Source organism: Akebia trifoliata, chromosome 7, assembly GCF_017979445.1.
Source record: "Akebia trifoliata isolate Shusen 1 chromosome 7, ASM1797944v1, whole genome shotgun sequence".
NCBI lineage: Eukaryota > Viridiplantae > Streptophyta > Magnoliopsida > Ranunculales > Lardizabalaceae > Akebia > Akebia trifoliata.
The window spans coordinates 24,607,538-24,627,500 of NC_141381.1; the positions used below are offsets into that span (position 1 = coordinate 24,607,538).

Below are 19,963 nucleotides of genomic sequence, written 5' to 3' on the forward strand. Positions count from 1 at the left end.
GGTGATGAGGAGTATTAGGTGTTTTTCATTTTTAGTTAAAATATTAAGGGTTCTAGAATTTAGGACAAGTTTATCCTCAAGGGTCTCCAAAAATCCTATAAATAGGAAACTCATCTATGGTAAAAAAAAACAAAAAGGAGCTCAAGTGATCTAAAATTTTATCCCCAAGTCACCACGTCATAATTCGCCAAAAACGATTGTCCAAGACAGTCGTTTTAAAAGGAGTGGTTTTTTAATTGCGACAGCCTAAAACAGTCGGAAAAAACGACTGTCCTTGACAGTCGGAAAAAAACAACAGTCTTCGACAGTCGGAAAAAACGACTACTGCTACAGTAAAGAAAATGAGAGTTTCAAATAAACTTTTAGCAAGAGTGAGTGAGTGAGTTAACAATTAGAGTTAGTGAGTTGAGTGAGTTAAGAGCTAGAGCTAGTGAGTTGTGCGAAATAAACATTATATAGCAATGGTCAAACTTTGACCGTCGCTAACAGTGGTTGTGATAGCCAATTTTTCTTGTAGTGGTTCTAGAATCTTTGGTTGAAAGTTAGACGGAAAAGGATATCGAAATGTTTTTACAGTTATCCCACAATGTGAAAAAGCCCAAATTTGATGGCCCTAGGCAGTCAAATTTCATAAAATTCGACAGACAAAGGCGTCGAATTGGCGTCAAAATTTTCATTGTCAAATTTTTATTTTTTAACGGGTCGAAACTGTCAAATTAATGAAGGATGAGAGAAATTTGACAACTCTAAGCCATCAAATCTGGAAATATCTAGAATTTCAACGGCCTAGACCATTAAAATTCAGTTTCTAAAATTAGTGGGCCATGGCCCATCAATTTTTTCTGTTGAATTTTTCAGTTTTCACATAGTGTCCCACTCATACCAAGACTTACCGTAATTGGGTTGGATTTCTTGAACAAAGAGATCAATGAAACAGTGCCTTCCATAAAGTAAATAAGTAGGTAAAATTCATGGAGGTTTGAAAGGTTGCTAATGCAAGTGGGAATTCTTCCACTGATGTTGTTATTTCTCAAACAAAGGCGTTGAAGAGATGAAATCTTGCGTATAGATTCTGGAATTGGTCCTTCTAAATTGTTTACTTCCAACTCTAAAAATTGGAGATTATAGGGATTGGAGGTTGAGAAAGGGAGGTAACCTGTTATGTTGTTGAAGCTGAGGTCTAGACATCGTAAATTTGAAATATTTGAAATGGAAGTAGGCATGGATCCTTGAATCCCACAATGTGATCCATGGAAGTTAACCAATTTTGAGACATTCAAAATCGAAGGAGGGATCGATCCGATAACTTTATTTAATGCAATGGACAATATTTGTAGATTTGGCCTAGGGAGAGCAAGTATTCAATTGACACTACAAAATCGACCGGGATTTAGAGGCACAATTGGGGTTTGCTTTACAGGCGGTTGGAGAAAAATCCTCTCACTACCAAACCTGTGCATGTTTAAGGGCGAAAACAATCGGCAATTTTGTGAAGCACCGGCAAAAGAGCCCAAAAAAAGGCGGTTTTTGTGCAAACACCCTCAATAGATGACCAATAGAGGTGATTCTTGAGAAAACCCAGATGAATCTCAATCCATTTTGGCACCAACGTTTCATTTTCTTCCTTTTGGGCACAATGTTTTGTGGGGAACCCAAATTTTATCAATCTCCCTCTCTTCCTCTGTTTCATACTCTTTCTCTATCCCTTTCGCACTCTCTCCTTGTGTCTCATTTTCTCTCCCTCTCCCACTCTTTTTTTTGTCATTGTTAGGTTTTCTATCTCTACAAAAGTCGTAGAAGTTCAACTCATAGCCGATTCTTTGCCCTAGCTCTGCAGATTTGAGGTTTGTAGTGTTTTTTTATTATTTTTAGTCTCATTTATTTTGACATGATTTGCTTGCATGATCTACAATTATGTGTTGTTATATCTTGTGTGTAAGTATTTTATATATGATGTCTAGAAGTTTTGTTAAAATCATAGTATTTAGGCCATGAATCCTACCAAAAATTAATTGAATCCCCTGCATGGATCATATTTACTATTTAGGTGTAAATCTTACGATTCATATATCAATCATATTGTGAATTGGATCGTATGATCTAAAATAGATCATAGGACTCAAATTTGTAATGTTTTTAGGGGGTGCAGTGTATTTGCTCATGGTATTTAAATTTTGATATACATCCGAACAATTTATTGAAATATTTCAACTTCCATATAGCAGTTCTCTTTATTCTAGGTCTGTAGGTTTGTTCTGATATTTATTTATTTTTATCAAAAAGATAGCTTCTATAATATTAGTAATATTTTTTATTTTATTTTATTATACTTTTTTTTTTTTAATCTCTAATAAAAAAAACCATTTGTATCAATTTTCAAAATGGTACAAAAGTAAATTCAATGTCCGTTTTGAGAAAAATACATAATTACTAAGATAAGTATATATCATTTTTTAGTCATCTTTGTTTTATTTATTGGTACTAGGTATTCGATTCCTTGAGTGGTTCGAAGGTTTTCTCGCAGATGTTTGATTTAGACCTGAGTATCGTTGAGTTCTCTCAGGTGTTCACATGGCACGGTGAGTTTTAGGATTTCTTAGAAATTGATTGTTTAGTTGTTTTAATCATCTATATTTGCATTTTTCTATTATTTGATTCATTGAATGGTTTTGAGAATGGGGAAAAAAATACTTGGAGCTCCCACCATCATTATCCACAATATTACCAACCAATTCATGTTTAGTTTTTTCATTTCTATGATCATTTCCATGGATTAATTCATGTTTAGTTTCTTCATTTCTTAATCTTTTCAACTACAATTCTATAAGGTAAATTTTAGCTTTCATTAATTTGATATTTTATTATATAGATTTTTTTTTCCTAATAGAAGATTATCTATATAGAAATATGTTATATGGACAGAAGAAAAATCTAGAACTAGATTGAGGTCCTCATTTGGGCCACATGTGGGTTGCCATGTTAGCCCCTGATTAGAGGTTTTGAAAATGGACCACCATCATGAGCTCCCAAATTTAAAGTTTAATCCAATAGTGAATTTTTTTAATAGAATTCTTAAGATCTTGTGTTCTACATCCATGAGGCAGTCGATCATGTTTTTGGTGTCACATGGATGTGTTATCCATATAGATGTTTGAGGTACCTTGAGTTTTCAACCTTCTGCCTTATATGTTCTTAATTTTTTTTTTAATGCTTATATTGGCACTCTTGCCATTTGAATGCCAACTTAAAATTTTATTTGTTAAGGTAGATTCTGAGACATCCATTTATGGATTTGAATACAACTTCCAACTAAGGAGGCTTTAATTGATTACTCTAAATTGATATTTCATTACTATTGTCGCAATTGGCGGGCTTATCCATAAGTTCTTCCTAGGTAGAACTTAAGTTTATCTATTGAAGAAGAGCAAATTTGTTTATTTTCTTTTCTAGTGTTCCCTTATAAGTTGTTCAATTCAATTAATTTGGATTTATTTGACTCTCACACTTACGTAAATATTTAAGACGTCTCTTTAAATTTTCCAGATGATGGCATTTCCCTTGACCTCATCAATGTAATTAACTATCAAAAGATATCTCTTGTCTAAATAGAAAGAGTAACACATAGAGATGAACTTAATAGTACGTATCCAATTGAATGTAACGGTGTGTATCCAAGGTATAATTATTGTTTGGTCAATAGTCACTTTTGAGGTATGAAATCTACTATATCTCAATTTATATAAATTTACTAAATAAGCATCTTCAACTGAATGATGCTTATTGGTTAGATCTCATTTGTTAGTTTGGCTCATTGCGACCATTGCACCCAACCCAATTTTGGTTGATCCAATGAGTCAAATACCCGAATGATTTTTTAATATCTCTCTTAACGTAGCCTATGTTTATAGGCTACCTAGCTCTAACCTTTTTTTCATTCTGTAGACCATTATTATTCTCTTTTTTGGTTTTCTGTATAATTCCTGATAGTTGTGATATTGTTTGGGTAAACACATCGATTGCAGTAAGTAGTTAGTGAACACAACAACAAAAATGAAAATTAGGAACCGTTACAAACCGTTCTTAAGACTGTCTGAAACGGTTCAAAGACCGTCTTTTATCAAGGCATCGTTATTTAGTTTAAACGGCTGGAAAGCGTTGAAAACTGTTTCAAATATTTATTTATTGGAACGGCTGAAAACCGTCCCAAATATGTATTTATAAAATGGAACACACTACGACTTTGGACATCGATTTAAAATCCGATGTCTATGAAACTGATGTTCTAAATCTGAGACGTTCGGCATCAGTTAGAAACCGATATCTAAAGTTGTTATAAACCGATATGTAAAGTTAAAAAAAAAATTTAATCAAATTCTTCTTTTTTTTCCTACACACTCATTACCCACAGTCAAAATAGGCCCAGATAGAGAACATCGAGGTTCTCTATCACATTAATTTATACACAAGAAAATTTACAATGAGTCATAATTTACACCATTACCAAGTACTTCACCGTCAATACTCTTAACCAACCATACTTACAAATAAAATCCGTATTACTAAGGAAGTACCTAAATTAGGAAAAGAAGGCACTACTTATTACAAATCGAACACTTTCTCTCAAAAGTGCCCTCTTTTAATCTACATCCAATCATCTCATCTGCTATTTAGACCACATATGTGAAGATATAACCTTCTGACATTCTGAAAAGTATTTCTATTGATTCCACGACCTCAAGAATGGTTTCCCAATCATATCGTGCAGATCAGAATTCTAGTGTGCCATATTCGTCCATGACATATTGTTTGCTTTCAGGGTAGTAGCAGTAGCCGTAACAGCTTCATTCCCACTCAAGTTGTTTAGTTGATGAGGCTTTTCACTATTTCTTGAAATGTCCCTGCTTAAAAAGTTTGCTGCTGGAGTGTTATACTACTGAGCAGCTCTCAAAGAATCACAAGGAGACTGTAATTTGTTAGATTGAGGTAGAACACTATACAGTCCCTCATCTGCACTGCTTCTGTTTCCCAAACACATGCCTAGATTCCCAGAAACACCTATTGTGGACCAGCCCCCACGAGTCTGATGTTCGCCAGGAAACCAGTTCTGACCCAAGAAACTACTGCCCTTTAAGGGAGGCCGGAACGAGGCTGATATATGGATAGGATCAATAGCTGCCCAATCCTGCATGTCAACTGGCAATAACTGTTCTTGGCTTGGATTAGGGTATCTCCCACCATTGGAATACAAGTTCTTTCAGATGATCTGATGCATGCCAAAATCTTTGGCTCTCATTTGTTCCATCATCTGCAGCTGTTGCTCCCGGAAATGCCCAGGATGATGATGATAATTTTCTAGCGATCCATTGCTTGCTCCCGGTAGATGTAACCCTGGTTGTTGTTTGTGCTCGTGTGAGTAAGATGATGACATTCCTTGCCCCTTGAGAAAGGGCTGAAGTTCACTCGGATTTTGACTTGTGCATGAAGCAAAGAACGAACCGTTGTCGTTAATGTTAAAAGACGAACTCATAATATTAGATGTCCTGGGTAACAATAGATGTCCCGCATCCTGTGGGAGTATTTCAGTTTCCAAATCAAACATACAGGATTGGCCGCTCTTCAAGTGTTTGTTTTTGTCCAAGTGAACTTGCTGATGTGCATCCACAGCTTCCAGACATTAGATGATAGTACGAATCTGACATGGTGGCCAGACATCTTTAGCAGAAGGAACGAAAACTTCCTGTCCAACAGCATCCTCTTTGGGATATGTGTTTCTCAAGAACTCTGGAAGAGTTGGTGCAGAACCTTCTGGTTTTATGATGTCTTGGTCTCCCTCTTCCATATTAATGGGGGTGATCTCATGGTGACCGTTAAGCGGACTTCTCTGATGTGGCTGACTATGTTCTGAGTGAGGACTAGAGTCTTCAGCATAAACGTTTGAAAGAACCTGTTCACTAGCATCCTTTGTCCAGAGGAAAGTAGTCCATGCCATACCTAACCATGTCCATGTTGTACCCAGGTAACATAGGTCCCAGAGGAAGTTCAACAAAGTAATTTTGTTACGTAAAACTTTTCAAACATGGGATGGGCGAACTTACAAAACACAATCGAAGGATAGGTAATTTCACATCTTACACCATGCCTTGCATCCAGACCTCTGCCTGGGTAGGACAATAATGAGAATGTAAGAAGAAAGTAACAAGATAACAATATAGGCATTAGACTCATAAATTAGACCATAAGGTCCTTATATTATGTTAATATCTCAACATTTATTTAATTTTCAGAATGATGAGAAATCTTCACCTTGCGATTTGTACAGTAAAACTTATTACAATCTATTATTTACAGTATGAGTTTCATGGATACTAAGAAATGGTGTGCGAATAACTATGTATTGACACTATTATAGTGCTCTTCTTTTTTTCCTTTCTTTCCTATATCATCAACAAAGCATTATCCCAAAAAAATTTGGTGTTGGTTGAACTCATCTGTTACTCCATGAAATTCTGTCTAAATACATGTCTTCTGTTAGTTCAAGTGTCTAAATACCATAAAAATTGATTTATAAGCATTTAAAAAATGCCTTAGATGCTAAAAATTGAAATTATTGAACTATCTAACCTTCACTTTCTAAACCCAAATATGATCGGGTCTAAGGGAAACAGGTTTCTCCATCACAACCAAGTAGAGAACCTACAATCATAGAATAAAATGCATCCACAAGTTTTCAAGTACTTCAGAAAACAAACTAGGTTCCTCTAAGAAAAACTTCATTGGTATATTCAACTTAGTTTCTTCTTCAAAATGGTTCAAAGATTATCTTCTACAGTCCATGAACCTTTTTTGTTCTTAGGTGTAGAACTGAGAGAGAACTAGCTTAGAGATTCAGGTTTCATAGCTTCAATTGGAGACATTATTCCATAGCTTGAAGATAAAGAAGGGTAAGTGCAGTAAGAGCAACCCTTGAGTCTACTTGGTTGAATCATAACTTAAACTCAAGCTGAATCGCAATTTAAATGAGTAAACTAAAGTAGATGGACCAAAAAAGTACTAAGGAGAGAATAAACACCAAACAAAAAGCACAAACTTGTTTGTAGTGAGCTTTATTGACGCCAACATATTTTGTGTCATTGTTACATAGCAGAAAACAGAAAACAAAAACCCAAAGAAGTGTTTATCAGTTAAAACAACTACAAATAGCAACAAAAAATTAAAATAAAAGAATACACTATGGAGTCCATCAAATTGAATTTCCCAACAAAGAGAAAATTGGACCAAACAACAGAAACAAAGAAGCAAATAAGTATAACTATCTAAACCCATAAAAAAGGGAAGAAACCAAGCGATACCCTTATAGTTGCTACCCTCTTGCATGCTTCATTTTCCATTTCAACACTATAGCATTAAAAAAGTTAGAAACTTCAATTGTATAAATCAAATGATTGGATTTTGGGTATGCTACTATGTAAAATGTGGTCTGAGATGTACTTTCCTTTTCTATGTTCTCTTCCCCTACAAAATAAGATGCTAATGAGCATCCACTTGGAAGCGGACAAGCAATTGGAATTCTAGAACTTTAACATGAAAATTCTAATTCCTGACATTGGAAGTTTTCTTGTCTGGCTATACGTGAAATTTGAAGGAAATTCCTAATGAATTTCAATTGGGTTGTTTGGATACTCAACATAGTTGATTTCCGCCTTATTTCCAGGTTCTAACATAGACCTCAAGAAAAAACAACGTGAGAAACAATTAGGGTAAAGAAGCCACAAAGTAGAGAAAGGTAATCCAAGACATCAATGTTTTGGTGTCAATGTTTTGTTTGAGACTTAAACCAAAATGTCTCGATGGAAAAATTTAGAAATGGCAGCATGAATCAATATTTACCAAATTATAGGTACTACCGAATAAAATCTTTTGACCCCCCTTAGCTAAAAGAGGGATGAACGTAATCCGTGAGAGTGGGTTCCAGTGGTATCAAAAGAGACTTAAAATGAATTTCATAATATCAAAACAGTCCTCAACCACATCCAAAAGACTAAGGGTTTCATGATATCTAAAACAGCCATACAATCTGGCTTTGTGGAACATACAATCTCCCTCTGTAGAAAAATTACCTGCTCTTTGGGACCAACTTGTTTGGATGCAATGCTCCTTAACTGCACAAGTTAGAACACTTGGATCAAGAAAACTAATATTTAAACTAAAAAAACATAACTCATAATGATATACGAAGTTAAAAAATCATGTAAGGTTGTGTGAAAACACCCACAACAGAAATCATTGCTGCAACATAAGGAACCTCCAAGTTTTTGAATATCCAAAGAATAAAGATGTAGTACAAGGTAGCTAAGCAGGTTTCAACATCAAGTATAGAACATATTTGGACAAATTAAATTATCAATAAATAAATGTTGAAGTTATTAAATGATTGGAATTCATATAGGTGCATTTAAAGGTCACTCTAATTTCAGCTAAGAACCCATTTTATAACACCATAATAAGATCAATTATGCTTAGATGAGTATCACAATTCTAAATTACAGCTTCTGATTAATGGAAAGAGAAAAGGAACCAGCATTGAAGCACATACACCAAGTCATAGTTTAGGAAATTTTATATTTTAATCAAAGCCTAACAACTAGATGATCACAACTATCAACAAATTGTATCCTTTCAAACGATAGAGATAAAGAATAAAAACCCCTGAATTTTCATATTCAGATGACCTAATAAGAAGCTGCTGCCAATACCAACCAAAACAACATCCTTCAATGACTTGAAAATTTTCCTTACTACTATTTCATTTGTACATGTTAATAAAAAATATATCTTTAAAATAGTACTAATAAATTATTATTACTTGATCTCCATATAAGAAAATCTGGACAATGAATCGAAATTCTAAAATAGTAGTTTACATTGGACAAACAATTGCAAAGTCAAAAATTCAACTCAATCAAGAATTGAGTTCACATTGGATGGTTCTGCCAAAATATCAAAAGTCAGAAACTCAATTTTGATCAAGAACCTCATAGAAATGGAAGAGATGCGAAGGTTAATAGAAACAATACCTTGCAAAGCTCAGACCAGCTGAACCATGTTCAGATCAAGCCAATTACATCTCAATTTTCTAAAAGACTCAGATCAAGCCCAAACAACTAGAAATGTTGAATTTTCATATATAAACCACAGAAAATGAGAATAAAAGGAAGAATGCTTGAAATTAGGATCATACATCGAAAATCAATAGAAATCCTTTCTAGAGCTTGAATTTTGTAAAAACATTACTAAAATTCTACTCATATTCAGCTTTCCCCGCCAATGATCGAGCAAGAACAACAACTGGAACTTGAAATTCAATAGAAGCCATTGAATTTTTTTTATCTAAAAAAAAAAAACTGAATAAACATTTTCACAATTACAGAACCATACCTAGTGGATTGTTATAAATCGTCAAATAGAAATTGAAATCTAAAAGCGAAACTAGTCCAAAAAAAGCTCAAAAGCTCTGCAGCGAAGCCCTAAAATAGTTCCCTCTGCATTAATGCATTGGGACAGATAGAGAATACCTTTACTGGTCTGGTTTGCTAGCTGGTTTCATTCTCTAAATCCAGATGAAGATGGAGCTCTCTTAGGGTTTAAAAACCAAATATCAGAAGCGAGCTTTGAAATCAAAGATAAGTGACGAGTAAGGTTTCGAAATGAATTTACAAGGGAAGATCTGGATAAATTGAAACTGAGAGAAATCGAGTTACATATGAAGCTTTGGAGAAGTCGAGCATGAGAGAAACTAATTTACAAACCAAGCTTTGGAGAAATCCTTGTTGAGGATTTTGACATTTGAAATCGATTTACAAACGAAGATGGGTTCGTTCCATCTGTAAAGTTCCTATTCGAATGAGAGACCTAAAAGGTATCTCTCGGGTTTAAGTGACAGAGAGAAACGATTTCAGCAGAAAAACGGTTTAAAGCCGTTTTAAATTAGAAAGGGCTAAACGCCGTTTCAAAATATGGTTCCTAATTACTTATTTTCTTGTAGTGGGAGTAGTACTATCTTAGGACGAGTCTAAGGTTATTGTTATTGGATGGCTAATAATAAATAGTACATAGTGAATTCTAAGATTATTATTATTATTGTTATTTCTATTTATTAACATATTAAGATTTTCATTAAAATAGATGATAAATATACAATGGAAGAAATGGGGAAATTTGAGATACTTTTTATCTTGTATAGCATTTCCCATCATTGTAGTGATTACTTAAAGGGTTGTGGTTGCAATATTATACTTTTCAATTTTTAGTTTATCTCACATCCTCTGATAAGGTATATTCTAATGTCATCATGATTCCTATGGTGTGTGTGATTTGGTTGTAATTCATTGCTTTGCTTTTTGATAGTGTAATAATTCTACTGAGGATATTTAGTTGGTTTGTACCTCCATAGATCCACGAAGGACATCATAAGTTGTGTTTGTATTATTATTTCATATGTTTTTGAGTTGGTATGAGTCTTTTTTAGGACCATGGGAAATATTGATTACAACTCTTCTAGATTGCCCATTTTTATTGGTTTCGTCTTCGATGTTGTTGTTGGAGGGCTGTTGAAGATCTACTTTTGTGAAAACTCTTCCTAGATCGAAGGCGTTGTTGTTAGGGCTGCTGAAAGGTCTACATTTATGATGTTCTCTTCATCAAGTTTTTCTGTTTAGCTTCGAAGTTTTATCAAATGGATTGAAGATTCATACAATACTTCTTGGGAGCATACAGTAGCCTTTACCCTGTTTTTCTTATATACATTCTAGCTCCCTATGCTTCATGTCTTAATCAAGAAAGGAACAAAAAGTAAAAATATTAGTTATGCCTACTTCTTTTGTGTGTGTGTGTGTGTGTGTGTGTGTGTTCTTAGAGACATGAAACATATACACTATTGGCTTCTCTTTCTATTTCTCATAGATGACACCATGAATTTGATAAGGCCATTGTTATTTCATTGTCTTATACGTACGAGGATGTTTCATTATCAATGGAAGAATATTCAAAACAAGAGGATGGCGAAGAGGAAGAGGATCAAATTGAGTATGAGGATACGGATGAGGTTGAGGACTATTAGAAAGAACCCTAAGATCCAAAGTATGATTCAACAAGAACACAAGAATCTCACAAGACACAAGATATACGTGGTTGGTCAAAGCATCGACCTATGTTCACGGGTGAAAACGATGATTTCACTACATTAACCAAAGAAGAACTGGGTTACAATTTCTCTCTGCCTCTCGTATATCTCTCATACCTCTTAAGGGTTTCATCTCTTACTCTTTATATCACTACAGGAAAATAGGGCTATAGGTGAAAAATACCGTCGCAAAAGCATCTAACGACAGCCAAGGAGACCGTCGGTAGTCGTTGCTAATAGTCCCATCGCTAAATGTTATATCGACGGCCAAAACAGCAACGTCGTTAGGTATATGACTTATAGTGACAGCCGCTATTGGCCGTCGCTATAGGGTAGTCTTTTAAAAAAAAAAAAAAGTTATTCTTCAGCCGCGGTTTTGATCGTCGTTATAAAAGCTTTTGAAAAAAATAAATTTAATTTTACACCAGCTCCCTCATTTATTGTTGAATATTGGTGATACCCCTATGTTTTGAAATTGATGACTACAACCCCAACTATCAATATGAAAAGAACCAAATGCCCTCTCTATTAGAGCTCATTGTGTTACTATTACAGACTGATACAAATTCTCACAGAATCCAACTCACACACACATAATAAAATGGTCACCGGAATCCAACTCACGCACAGGCACGCGTGCACACACATACACTCCAACTCACACAATATGAGGGATATAAGCCCTTCACCCTCTCTCTATCTCTCAGCTTTCCATCTCAATATCAATCAACTTAAAAGAAATAGAAGGGAAAAAAATATTAAAAAAACTCTGCATTCAAGTTGACCTCTTCAAGAAAATCATGCTTCAGATTCAGAGTCAGAGGAGTTCAAACCAGAGGAAGTATCATCACAACTACTCACATAGGAGTTGGGCAACAACAGAAGTTTCTGTTGTCGAATCCCTCAGCACGTATTCAAGGACGGCTTCAATTTCATGTACTGCACAAGAAAACAAACATGGCCAATATAAGTAAAAATATGCAACACAGTGTATATACGATTAACCAAACAACTTCAACTAAATCAAATGGAAAACACCGAGTGATGTGGATTCAGTACCTCCTTGTAGAACTCATTGATCTCTCCTCCTCTGTCAGACATTCCACTTCAGAATTTTCCTTCCACCCAAGTAAACGAAGCAATGCAACCTCCTTCTCATCCGAATCAACAACTTCAAAGCCATTTAAGTGCTTCTCTCCATTGCTATGGCATTTCTGAGACTCTTGACAGGCATCACCATTACTGGCAATGTTAACTGCAGTCTCAGTTGACCAATCCAGACAAGAGGGATCTGACAAAGGAGATTCACAACTCTGAGGGCTAACAGGAACAGTAGCAACCTTTGTGATCGATTCCCTGGACCTTTCCAAGGCAGTTGATGACAATACAGGACTTGGATCTGAGGCAGTAGAAGAAACGTTTATTGAACTTTTCTTCCTCATGAGATTGAAGAACTCATTACGGCTCTGGGTTTGAGACGTAATGGGCCTCTTCTCCATGGAAGATGTCCTGGTGGCAGCAGTAAGCTTTTGGTTGTTTGGGCTCCTAAGAGGTGGTGCAAGAAGAGCCGAAGGAGCAACTGTAAATGGATTATTTGCTACTCTGCCACCGGCATTTGTTGGACTCGAACCGTCCTTGGAAGTAGGTGAGATGCCATTATTCTCTCGTGTAGCTTTGAGGACCTGAAGCTTTCCAATGTGGAATGATTTTGTAACATCAGATCTGGCAGCTCCGCCATGATTAACGAGTTGTGATGATGATGATAGCTGTTGGTTCCCAATCTTGGAAGCCAGACTCATCTCACTTTTGGATGTTACTTTGGGTTTTGATTTATCTGAATTCAAGACCTGAAAAAGAAATTAGATGGTGTTTATCCATTTTGACAATATTGTATTTATCAGCCTAAAACAAGAAATAGATACGGTTTTTGACAAGGTAAAAAAAGGCATACCTGTTCAATTAGGACAATTAGTTTCAATGTGTGCAATAATGGTGATGGAAACGAAAAATGGTGAGTGGATCAGCCGTAAGTTCATTTCTTTTTTGCACTAACTATTAATAGAGTTACACACAAAATAAAATGAAATAAAACAGAAGTTATTGATGGCTTTACTCCTCAAATTCTATAAGCAGATGATGCCATGTTTCTTGATGAAACTAGAGATGAAGTAAATGCAAATCTGGACTCTGAAGGGACAACATATAAAATAAAGATTTTAAGATGGGAGAGTACAAAATATAACTAGTGCAACTTTGACAATGACACTCAAAAGGAAGATATGTTAGCCAAGATCAACAGGAATGGAATACCCCAAAGCCACCACTTCGATCATTAGGTTCAATGAGCGATAAAGAAGGAGAGATTGGTAAAGATGTTAGCCACAAAATTAGTGTTAGGTGACTAAAGTGAAGACATCCTATAAGATGTTAGCCTCAAGGGCACTGATCTACCCCTGAAATATCCATAAAGGAAGACGGCATTACGGATTTATAGTATCATACTTATAGTGGTGATTCATTCAAGACTTACAAGTAAATATAGAATATTTCAGTATTGTGGTTACTTGTTTAGCTCCTATAAGTAGATATAGAATATTTCAGTATTTTGGTTACTTGTTTAACTCACAAAATGGAAAATAAGAATAAGAAGAAGAAAAAAATCTTGCCTCTAGAGCAGCAGATGCTCCATTCCTTTCCATTTGAATCTTACTTTCCGCTCTCGAAGCAGTCCAATAGAATTAACGAGCGTTGCTTCCATTTGTTTGAGTAGGACCGGATCATTAACAGTTTCAGGATTAGTCCAATGGCTGCAAGTATTTTACCAATCACAATTATAACCAAAATACTGAAGTGAAAGAAGTGCAACCCAAAAAAAGGGCCTCTATGCTACCATATCCTTCGAGCAAAGGCTAACAAAGGACAAATATCAAGATAAAACATTTTCGGATTCGAAACACGTTGAATTGCACACGAAAAAGAATGAAAGAAATACTGACTTATACAGATGAAGATCATGTCTATAAATGTCCATTGTAATTTTTGGCATCTCTATTGATTCAGGATCCTCACACAGGAACCCTCTTGCTTCTGTACCTATCTAAGAACTGCATAAAGAGAAACAAGCAAATCCCAATTTAGAGAGGGTATAGGCTTCATTATGAATTTGATGGACACTGCTGTGGACTAAAAGCTGTCAATGTATTGGATTAGATAAAAAGTCTAATCTGTTCCAATATGATAACTACAGAACGGTGTCCCATTCCTATTGCAAGATACATTCATAGTGACAAAAATCTTTACACAGTAGGACACATTAAAAACAAAAAGAAGCATAAAGAGAGAAAAAAAATAGAAAATATGGAGTCGTGGACGACAACATCCTTGCAATTTCTGTTTGTTTGAGTATCACTATAGTTGATAGAAAGAAAGTTTACATTTCTTATTAAGATTAAGATAAGAGATGTTAACACCACCAAAAAATTGGATTAACTAGAAGCACTAAACAAGAAGCTCACTTCTTCTTTTTTTATAGCTTTTAAGACCAGAACTAAGAAAACATAACTGACACAAAAAGAGTTGGCTAAGATTGTTTTAGATCATTATACGATTTAAGAATGTACTGGCCGATACAAACAATTATTTGAATCCTCCTATGCAAAACCTATCTAAGATCAAATTTTCAATGAATGTTCGGTTTGTCTTGAAATGTTCTGGAAATGTCCCAGAATGTTTCAATAGAAACATTCCAAGACAAACCAAAACATAATGAAACCAAATCAAAAGTGAGGATCACTTTCTTTGTGACCCTCCTAATTATAGTTTCCAACCGAAATTGAACCATGAATTCTATGAGTAACATGTCAATAACAATGCCTGAGCGAACAAAACAATATGCAAGTTAACTAGAAGAGGCTTTATGGTAGAGGAATAAAAATAAAGGCTAGAAGTCGGAATATATTAAGAGCAATGTAAGCATGGTCTCACATAGTTCCAGCAATTCTGTCTATGAACTATGACCACACGAGTTTATACGACCCTTGTTTATGTAAATAAAACAAACGTTGGCATTTAAATCCATTGTAGTATTTTTCAATTCCTAGAGGTACAGAGGTACTTTCAATTCCCATCATGTAGGTCACCAATTTATATTGTTTTCTAGTTTTCATTATGTTTTCTTTGCAAAAAATCCAGCTTAAATTGGTTTGCTGGACTTGAAAATTTATTGTCATGTATACAACATCTAATTGATTATTCAACTATGAAAGACACTAAATATGTAACTCAAAAGATAAAAAGGCCCGAAACAAATTGGAATGTGTAGAAGGATAAAAGTAAAATACTATAGAAGTTGGGTTCAAACATAAACAAATGAGTCCACAAGAATGCTGGACAAGGATCTTTCAGCATTAACAAAATTTGTTAAAAAATGAAAAAAAAAAAATAAAAAATCTACAGAGACATATTGCTTGATGATGTTCAATAAATTAAATCCAATACCTCTTTAGGATCTCCTAACATCGAGACAATGGCAGTATCAATAGCATCTTGATTTTCCAATCTTGAAGCTCTAGCAGCCATCAGTACAACCATATCCTTGACAACACCTTTTGCAAAAACCTGTGGCAACATAATAATTTCTTGCAAATCCAACCAGAAACTTCACTCTAAACTCAAATACATGTTCGAACTCTTCGAATTCGTAATCGAGAACACAGATTCAGGCACAAGGACAATAATGTCATCAATTTAATTGGTTTGATAGAAAAAAATCAATATCTGAGTTCAAATTCAACTGGAAAAGGTACAAATCATGAAGAAATCCAATCATTAAAGCTCAATTAAGTGTGACAGAGGTAGGTTTTGAATGCAGAATCACATACCTAGAAGAGAAATTTCTGCTATTTTGAGATCTAAATGATTTGTTGAATCCATCCCTCTAACTTAGATTGTTGTCGAAAATCACACAACGTGAGTCAAAAATCGAAACCCTAATGTAATTTAATTAGGGTTTGAGACTGTGGCAATGGCGGCGAAGATTCTCAGGTCACTGATCGAGAAACGAAAGAGAAATTGAAGAAAATCCAAAATGAACATACAAAAATACAGAGAAGAATCACAGAAAAAATAAAATAAAAAATTCTTACCCAATTTGCAGGATTTTTTGGCGATGGTGGCAGCAAACACTTCGAACCTCGAAGAGAGAGAGAGAGACAGAGAGAGTTATAAAAAAAATGAGAGAGAGGCGATGGTCGCAGCAAAAAGACTCTTCGAACCTCAAACGAGAGAATACCATAGCGACGGATGAGTTAATAAGTTGTCAGTAGCTACTCTACTGCGACGGCTAGGGGCTGATTGTCGCTAATTTTCGTTGCTATACGTCTAATTTCCTGTAGTGTATACTTAGGATTACAAAGAGATTAAATGGGTCGGGTCCAAAAACCAAACCGAATGGGCCCAATATTTTACCTGGGGGCTTCGCCCCCGAATCCCCAGTAAAGGTGGGGAAACCCCACACATTTCCAATTAAATGGGCCATACGGGTCATTAACAGATCATCAAAAGATCCAAGTTGAATCCACGACAACTTTCCATATACAAGAATAGAAGTCATAACCCAACAAAGACGAGGATGGACAGAAATTTCAAATTGAATCTTAGACTGATTGACGGTATGATTTCTGTAAATGTGTTATGTCGTCTTTAATTACATTTGAAGGTAAGATAATCGATTTAATTCATATTACTCTTAAGTAGCTGGAAGGGAGAAGGTTCAATTGAGTAAGCCTTCAACCAATCAGGATATTGTTTCTCATCTTGAAAATATGGGATTTAAATATATTCATTGTAAAAAAAAACTGCTATTAACACTTCCAATGCACAGGGGTAGACAAGGCAACGAATTGGGTGTTCTCTCACATGGAAGATATAACAGCTAGCTATGACGCATTTGAGCATCTTGTGTTGCTTTCATTTGAGAGGCAATTTTTGGTTCCAAAAGAGTGATGGATTACATGTATTTTTTTATATATGTATTTTCAGATACAGATGAGGGATGAAATGATGACCAGACATCATTTGTTGACCAATCAAAACTTGACACTTTGATTTCCTTTGGATTTCAAGAAGAGCTTGCTTGGTCTGCATTGGTTGAGTCGGTAAGATTTTTATACCCTTAAAGCTTCTTTTATTCTCAATGCTTGAATTTAATCAACTCCTTTATTCTTATTAAATTCATTACAGCGAGGAAATGTTGAGTCAGCAGTAGAATGGATATTTAACAACTCGGTGGGCATGTCTGATCCATGAGACATGGTCACTACACCAATCACTGTGAATAGTGTTCCTGACAAACCATTACCTGTTGCTATACCAATCAGTGTGAATCGTGCTCCTAAAAAACCATTACCCGATGCTACACCAATCAATGTGAATCATGCTCCTGACATAACATTACCTGACGGTAGAGGAAGTTAGTTTCTTTCACTTTATAATAGTCACAAAGATTGTTTGAGTTCCATATTTAGTTGATTGCCTTCATTTTTCTATTATTACTCTTCATGATCATGGATTCAAAGCCTATCATATCATGCTTTCGGGCTATAAAAGTTTCCTTTGTAGATTCTATTGCTTTAGTTTTTGATAGGTCTTCCATGGATTTGTAAAAGACATCATCTAGTGCTAAAAAGAAATGAAGCAAATAATCCAAGTTCCATGATTAGAATTTAGATTTCTTGGTTGATTTATTACCAATTCGAATACACATTTTGTTTGAGTTTCTTTATTCGTTCCCATGCTGGCAGACTTTTCATAAATAAGGTCAATCACAACTCTTAACAGATTTCTCATTTTCTCCTTTTTGCAGACTACAAGCTTATGGGACTGATGAGCCATATTGGTAAATCTGCCCAATGTGGACAATATGTGGCTCATGTGTATAAAGATGGGAGATGGGTGATTTTCAATGATGAAAAGGATGGGATCTCCATAAATCCCCCCAAAGACACAGGTTACTTATATTTCTTCAAGAGATACATCGGTTAAAAAAGTGCAGTTGGTGATTGTAGTTGGTCCTTTGTAGAATGGCTGTCTGTTTCCATTGCTCGTCCTCATTGTTGTGCTTTCTTAATTAGAATTCTTTAATAGTAATTTTCTATATTATTTTTTTTTCTGTTGCAAAATTTTTGATTCTTGTAATTGATCGGTTGTAAAGCTTGCAATAGAGATGCAGAGATTAAGATGTGAATTAAGACTTTGGGCAAGTCGAATTCGTTCCACAGGGACAATGAAGATTCAAAGATTCATACGGTTAGAAGTCCAAAACAGAATTGGAAAACAGATTTTTCTTGAAAACAAAACAGATTTGTTGCATAAATGAAATGGAAATTAACTTGCAATTTGAAATAAAAACAGAAAGTAGAGATTGAAGATAAAAGAAAGGAGGTTTAGAGAAATCAAATCAGCTTTTGCAAACTATCCATAATGTAGATCAATTCCAAGAATATCTCAATCCATGTAGCAAGTCATTGCTCATGGATCGGAAGGTGGAGCGGTTTAATTATTAAAGGTAACCAAGAGACATTCATGAAAATTCAGATTTAATTGAGATTGCCTAGCTTATATTCAGATTCTTCACAAAGCATAGCCGTTCTTGAGCTTATCTAAGTAATGGCTATCAAGTTTGAATCAAAAATATAAGTAGATCATCTAATCAAAGTAGAATTTCTAGAATAGTAAACATGTAAGCAAAATAAGGAATTAAAACTACATTAGAGGGATAAACTTGCTTCGGCATCATTGATCTCTCTAAAGAGGATCTAGCCGATCATCGCAAGGATCATATTGCAACAATACTAAAAAGCAAAGAGAAGATGGGAGAAGAAGATGAAGATGCAACTTGATTCCTTCTTGAATGGATCTCTCAAAAGAGTTACAATAGAGCCAATGGCTTACTCTTGATGTTCTCACTACACTCAAGATCTCACCAAAAGGAAAAATTACAGAAAATTAAAAGAAGAAAAAATCAAAACTTATCGAACAAGAGAAGAAGAGAAGAGCCCCCAATTTATAACATTTGTATTCGGGTAATCGGGTCAACTTTTCGGATGATTTGCTTCGAACTACCCAATCAGTTACAACCACCGAAGCTTCTAGAAGCTTCTGTAAAAATCTCGAGGATAAATTCCTCGAAATGACCGCGGCGCGGTCATGCCTAGCCGCGGCGCGGTGACGTGGCGCCCAAATCGACCGAGATTTTTCTGGAAACTTCCCTTCGACTCGTGTATTGTAACCGTAATTGTTTCGCGATTTGTTGGCTTCCACGTGCGCTACAATTAACACTAATATATCATTAGCTTTATTAATTTGGATAAATAAAATAATTTTGCAATTATTTAAAGGAACTAACATTTATACAATGGTAATCTTAATGCAATTACGGTCCCAAAATCGAATAATTGGGACCTTATCACACCCCCAAACCTCAATTTTGCTAGTCCCGAGCAAAACTTAAATGTAAACAACTCCTCTTTCGTGAGGTTCCCGACTGCATTTAGCTTATGCAGTAAGCCCTTAAACCCCTAGGTTACCCCTAGTGGACGAGTTTGACTCGTGAGGGTTTGCAGTGAATATACCCACAAAATTCTAACATTTTGAAAGATAACAACTTCAAAATTATTGCATATAGTGCCATCACACCAATTTTCAGAATCCAGTCAAAGGTCTATTTGAGTAAAAATTCTTTTTATTCCTCATTTTCAGAAATATCTTGAGTGTGTGCACAAATTT

General features: G+C 35.1%; 2 protein-coding genes across 11 annotated transcripts; both read right to left on the reverse strand.

Moving 5' to 3' along the window:
• Positions 1-4,778: 4,778 nt before the first annotated feature.
• LOC147398499 (uncharacterized) lies at positions 4,779-10,038 on the reverse strand. Of its 3 annotated transcripts, XM_086447722.1 has the most exons (5): positions 9,573-10,033; positions 8,118-8,159; positions 7,350-7,395; positions 6,096-6,158; positions 4,779-5,991 (listed from the first exon to the last, which is right to left on the reverse strand). In XM_086447722.1, the coding sequence occupies exons 3-5, from the start codon at positions 7,372-7,374 to the stop codon at positions 5,675-5,677; spliced, it is 405 nt and encodes a 134-aa protein (XP_086303848.1). In that variant the 5' UTR covers positions 7,375-7,395; positions 8,118-8,159; positions 9,573-10,033; the 3' UTR covers positions 4,779-5,674. The 3 variants fall into 3 exon arrangements, 1 of the variants encoding a protein (XP_086303848.1); XR_015179911.1 differs by lacking the exon at positions 7,350-7,395 and having other exon boundaries at positions 9,573-10,038; XR_015179910.1 differs by lacking the exon at positions 7,350-7,395 and having other exon boundaries at positions 4,779-6,158; positions 9,573-10,034.
• A 1,521-nt stretch (positions 10,039-11,559) lies between these two features.
• LOC147398500 (uncharacterized) lies at positions 11,560-16,579 on the reverse strand. 8 transcript variants are annotated; one of them, XM_086447724.1, is made up of 7 exons: positions 16,324-16,561; positions 16,060-16,226; positions 15,677-15,796; positions 14,176-14,283; positions 13,890-13,986; positions 12,239-13,026; positions 11,581-12,118 (listed from the first exon to the last, which is right to left on the reverse strand). In XM_086447724.1, the coding sequence occupies exons 4-7, from the start codon at positions 14,223-14,225 to the stop codon at positions 12,112-12,114; spliced, it is 942 nt and encodes a 313-aa protein (XP_086303850.1). In that variant the 5' UTR covers positions 14,226-14,283; positions 15,677-15,796; positions 16,060-16,226; positions 16,324-16,561; the 3' UTR covers positions 11,581-12,111. The 8 variants fall into 8 exon arrangements, 7 of the variants coding, with proteins under 7 accessions (XP_086303850.1, XP_086303851.1, XP_086303853.1 ...); XM_086447725.1 differs by having other exon boundaries at positions 15,677-15,868; XM_086447727.1 differs by lacking the exon at positions 14,176-14,283.
• Between the last annotated feature and the right edge of the window lie 3,384 nt (positions 16,580-19,963).

Bases quoted from the DNA above. Each gene is read 5' to 3' on its own strand.
- LOC147398499 (XM_086447722.1), bottom strand. From the start codon at position 7,374: ATGCAAGAGGGTAGCAACTATAAGG. The intron at 6,159-7,349 runs GTATCGCTTGGT...TGTCCTACCCAG, and splicing joins AGAGGGTAGCAACTATAAGG to GCAGAGGTCTGGATGCAAGG. The intron at 5,992-6,095 runs GTAAGTTCGCCC...GGACATGGTTAG, and splicing joins CTATCCTTCGATTGTGTTTT to GTATGGCATGGACTACTTTC.
- LOC147398500 (XM_086447724.1), bottom strand. From the start codon at position 14,225: ATGCCAAAAATTACAATGGACATTTATAGACATGATCTTCATCTGTAT. The intron at 13,987-14,175 runs GTCAGTATTTCT...AAATACTTGCAG, and splicing joins CATGATCTTCATCTGTATAA to CCATTGGACTAATCCTGAAA. The intron at 13,027-13,889 runs GTAAGATTCAAA...TTTCTTTTTCAG, and splicing joins GACTGCTTCGAGAGCGGAAA to GTCTTGAATTCAGATAAATC.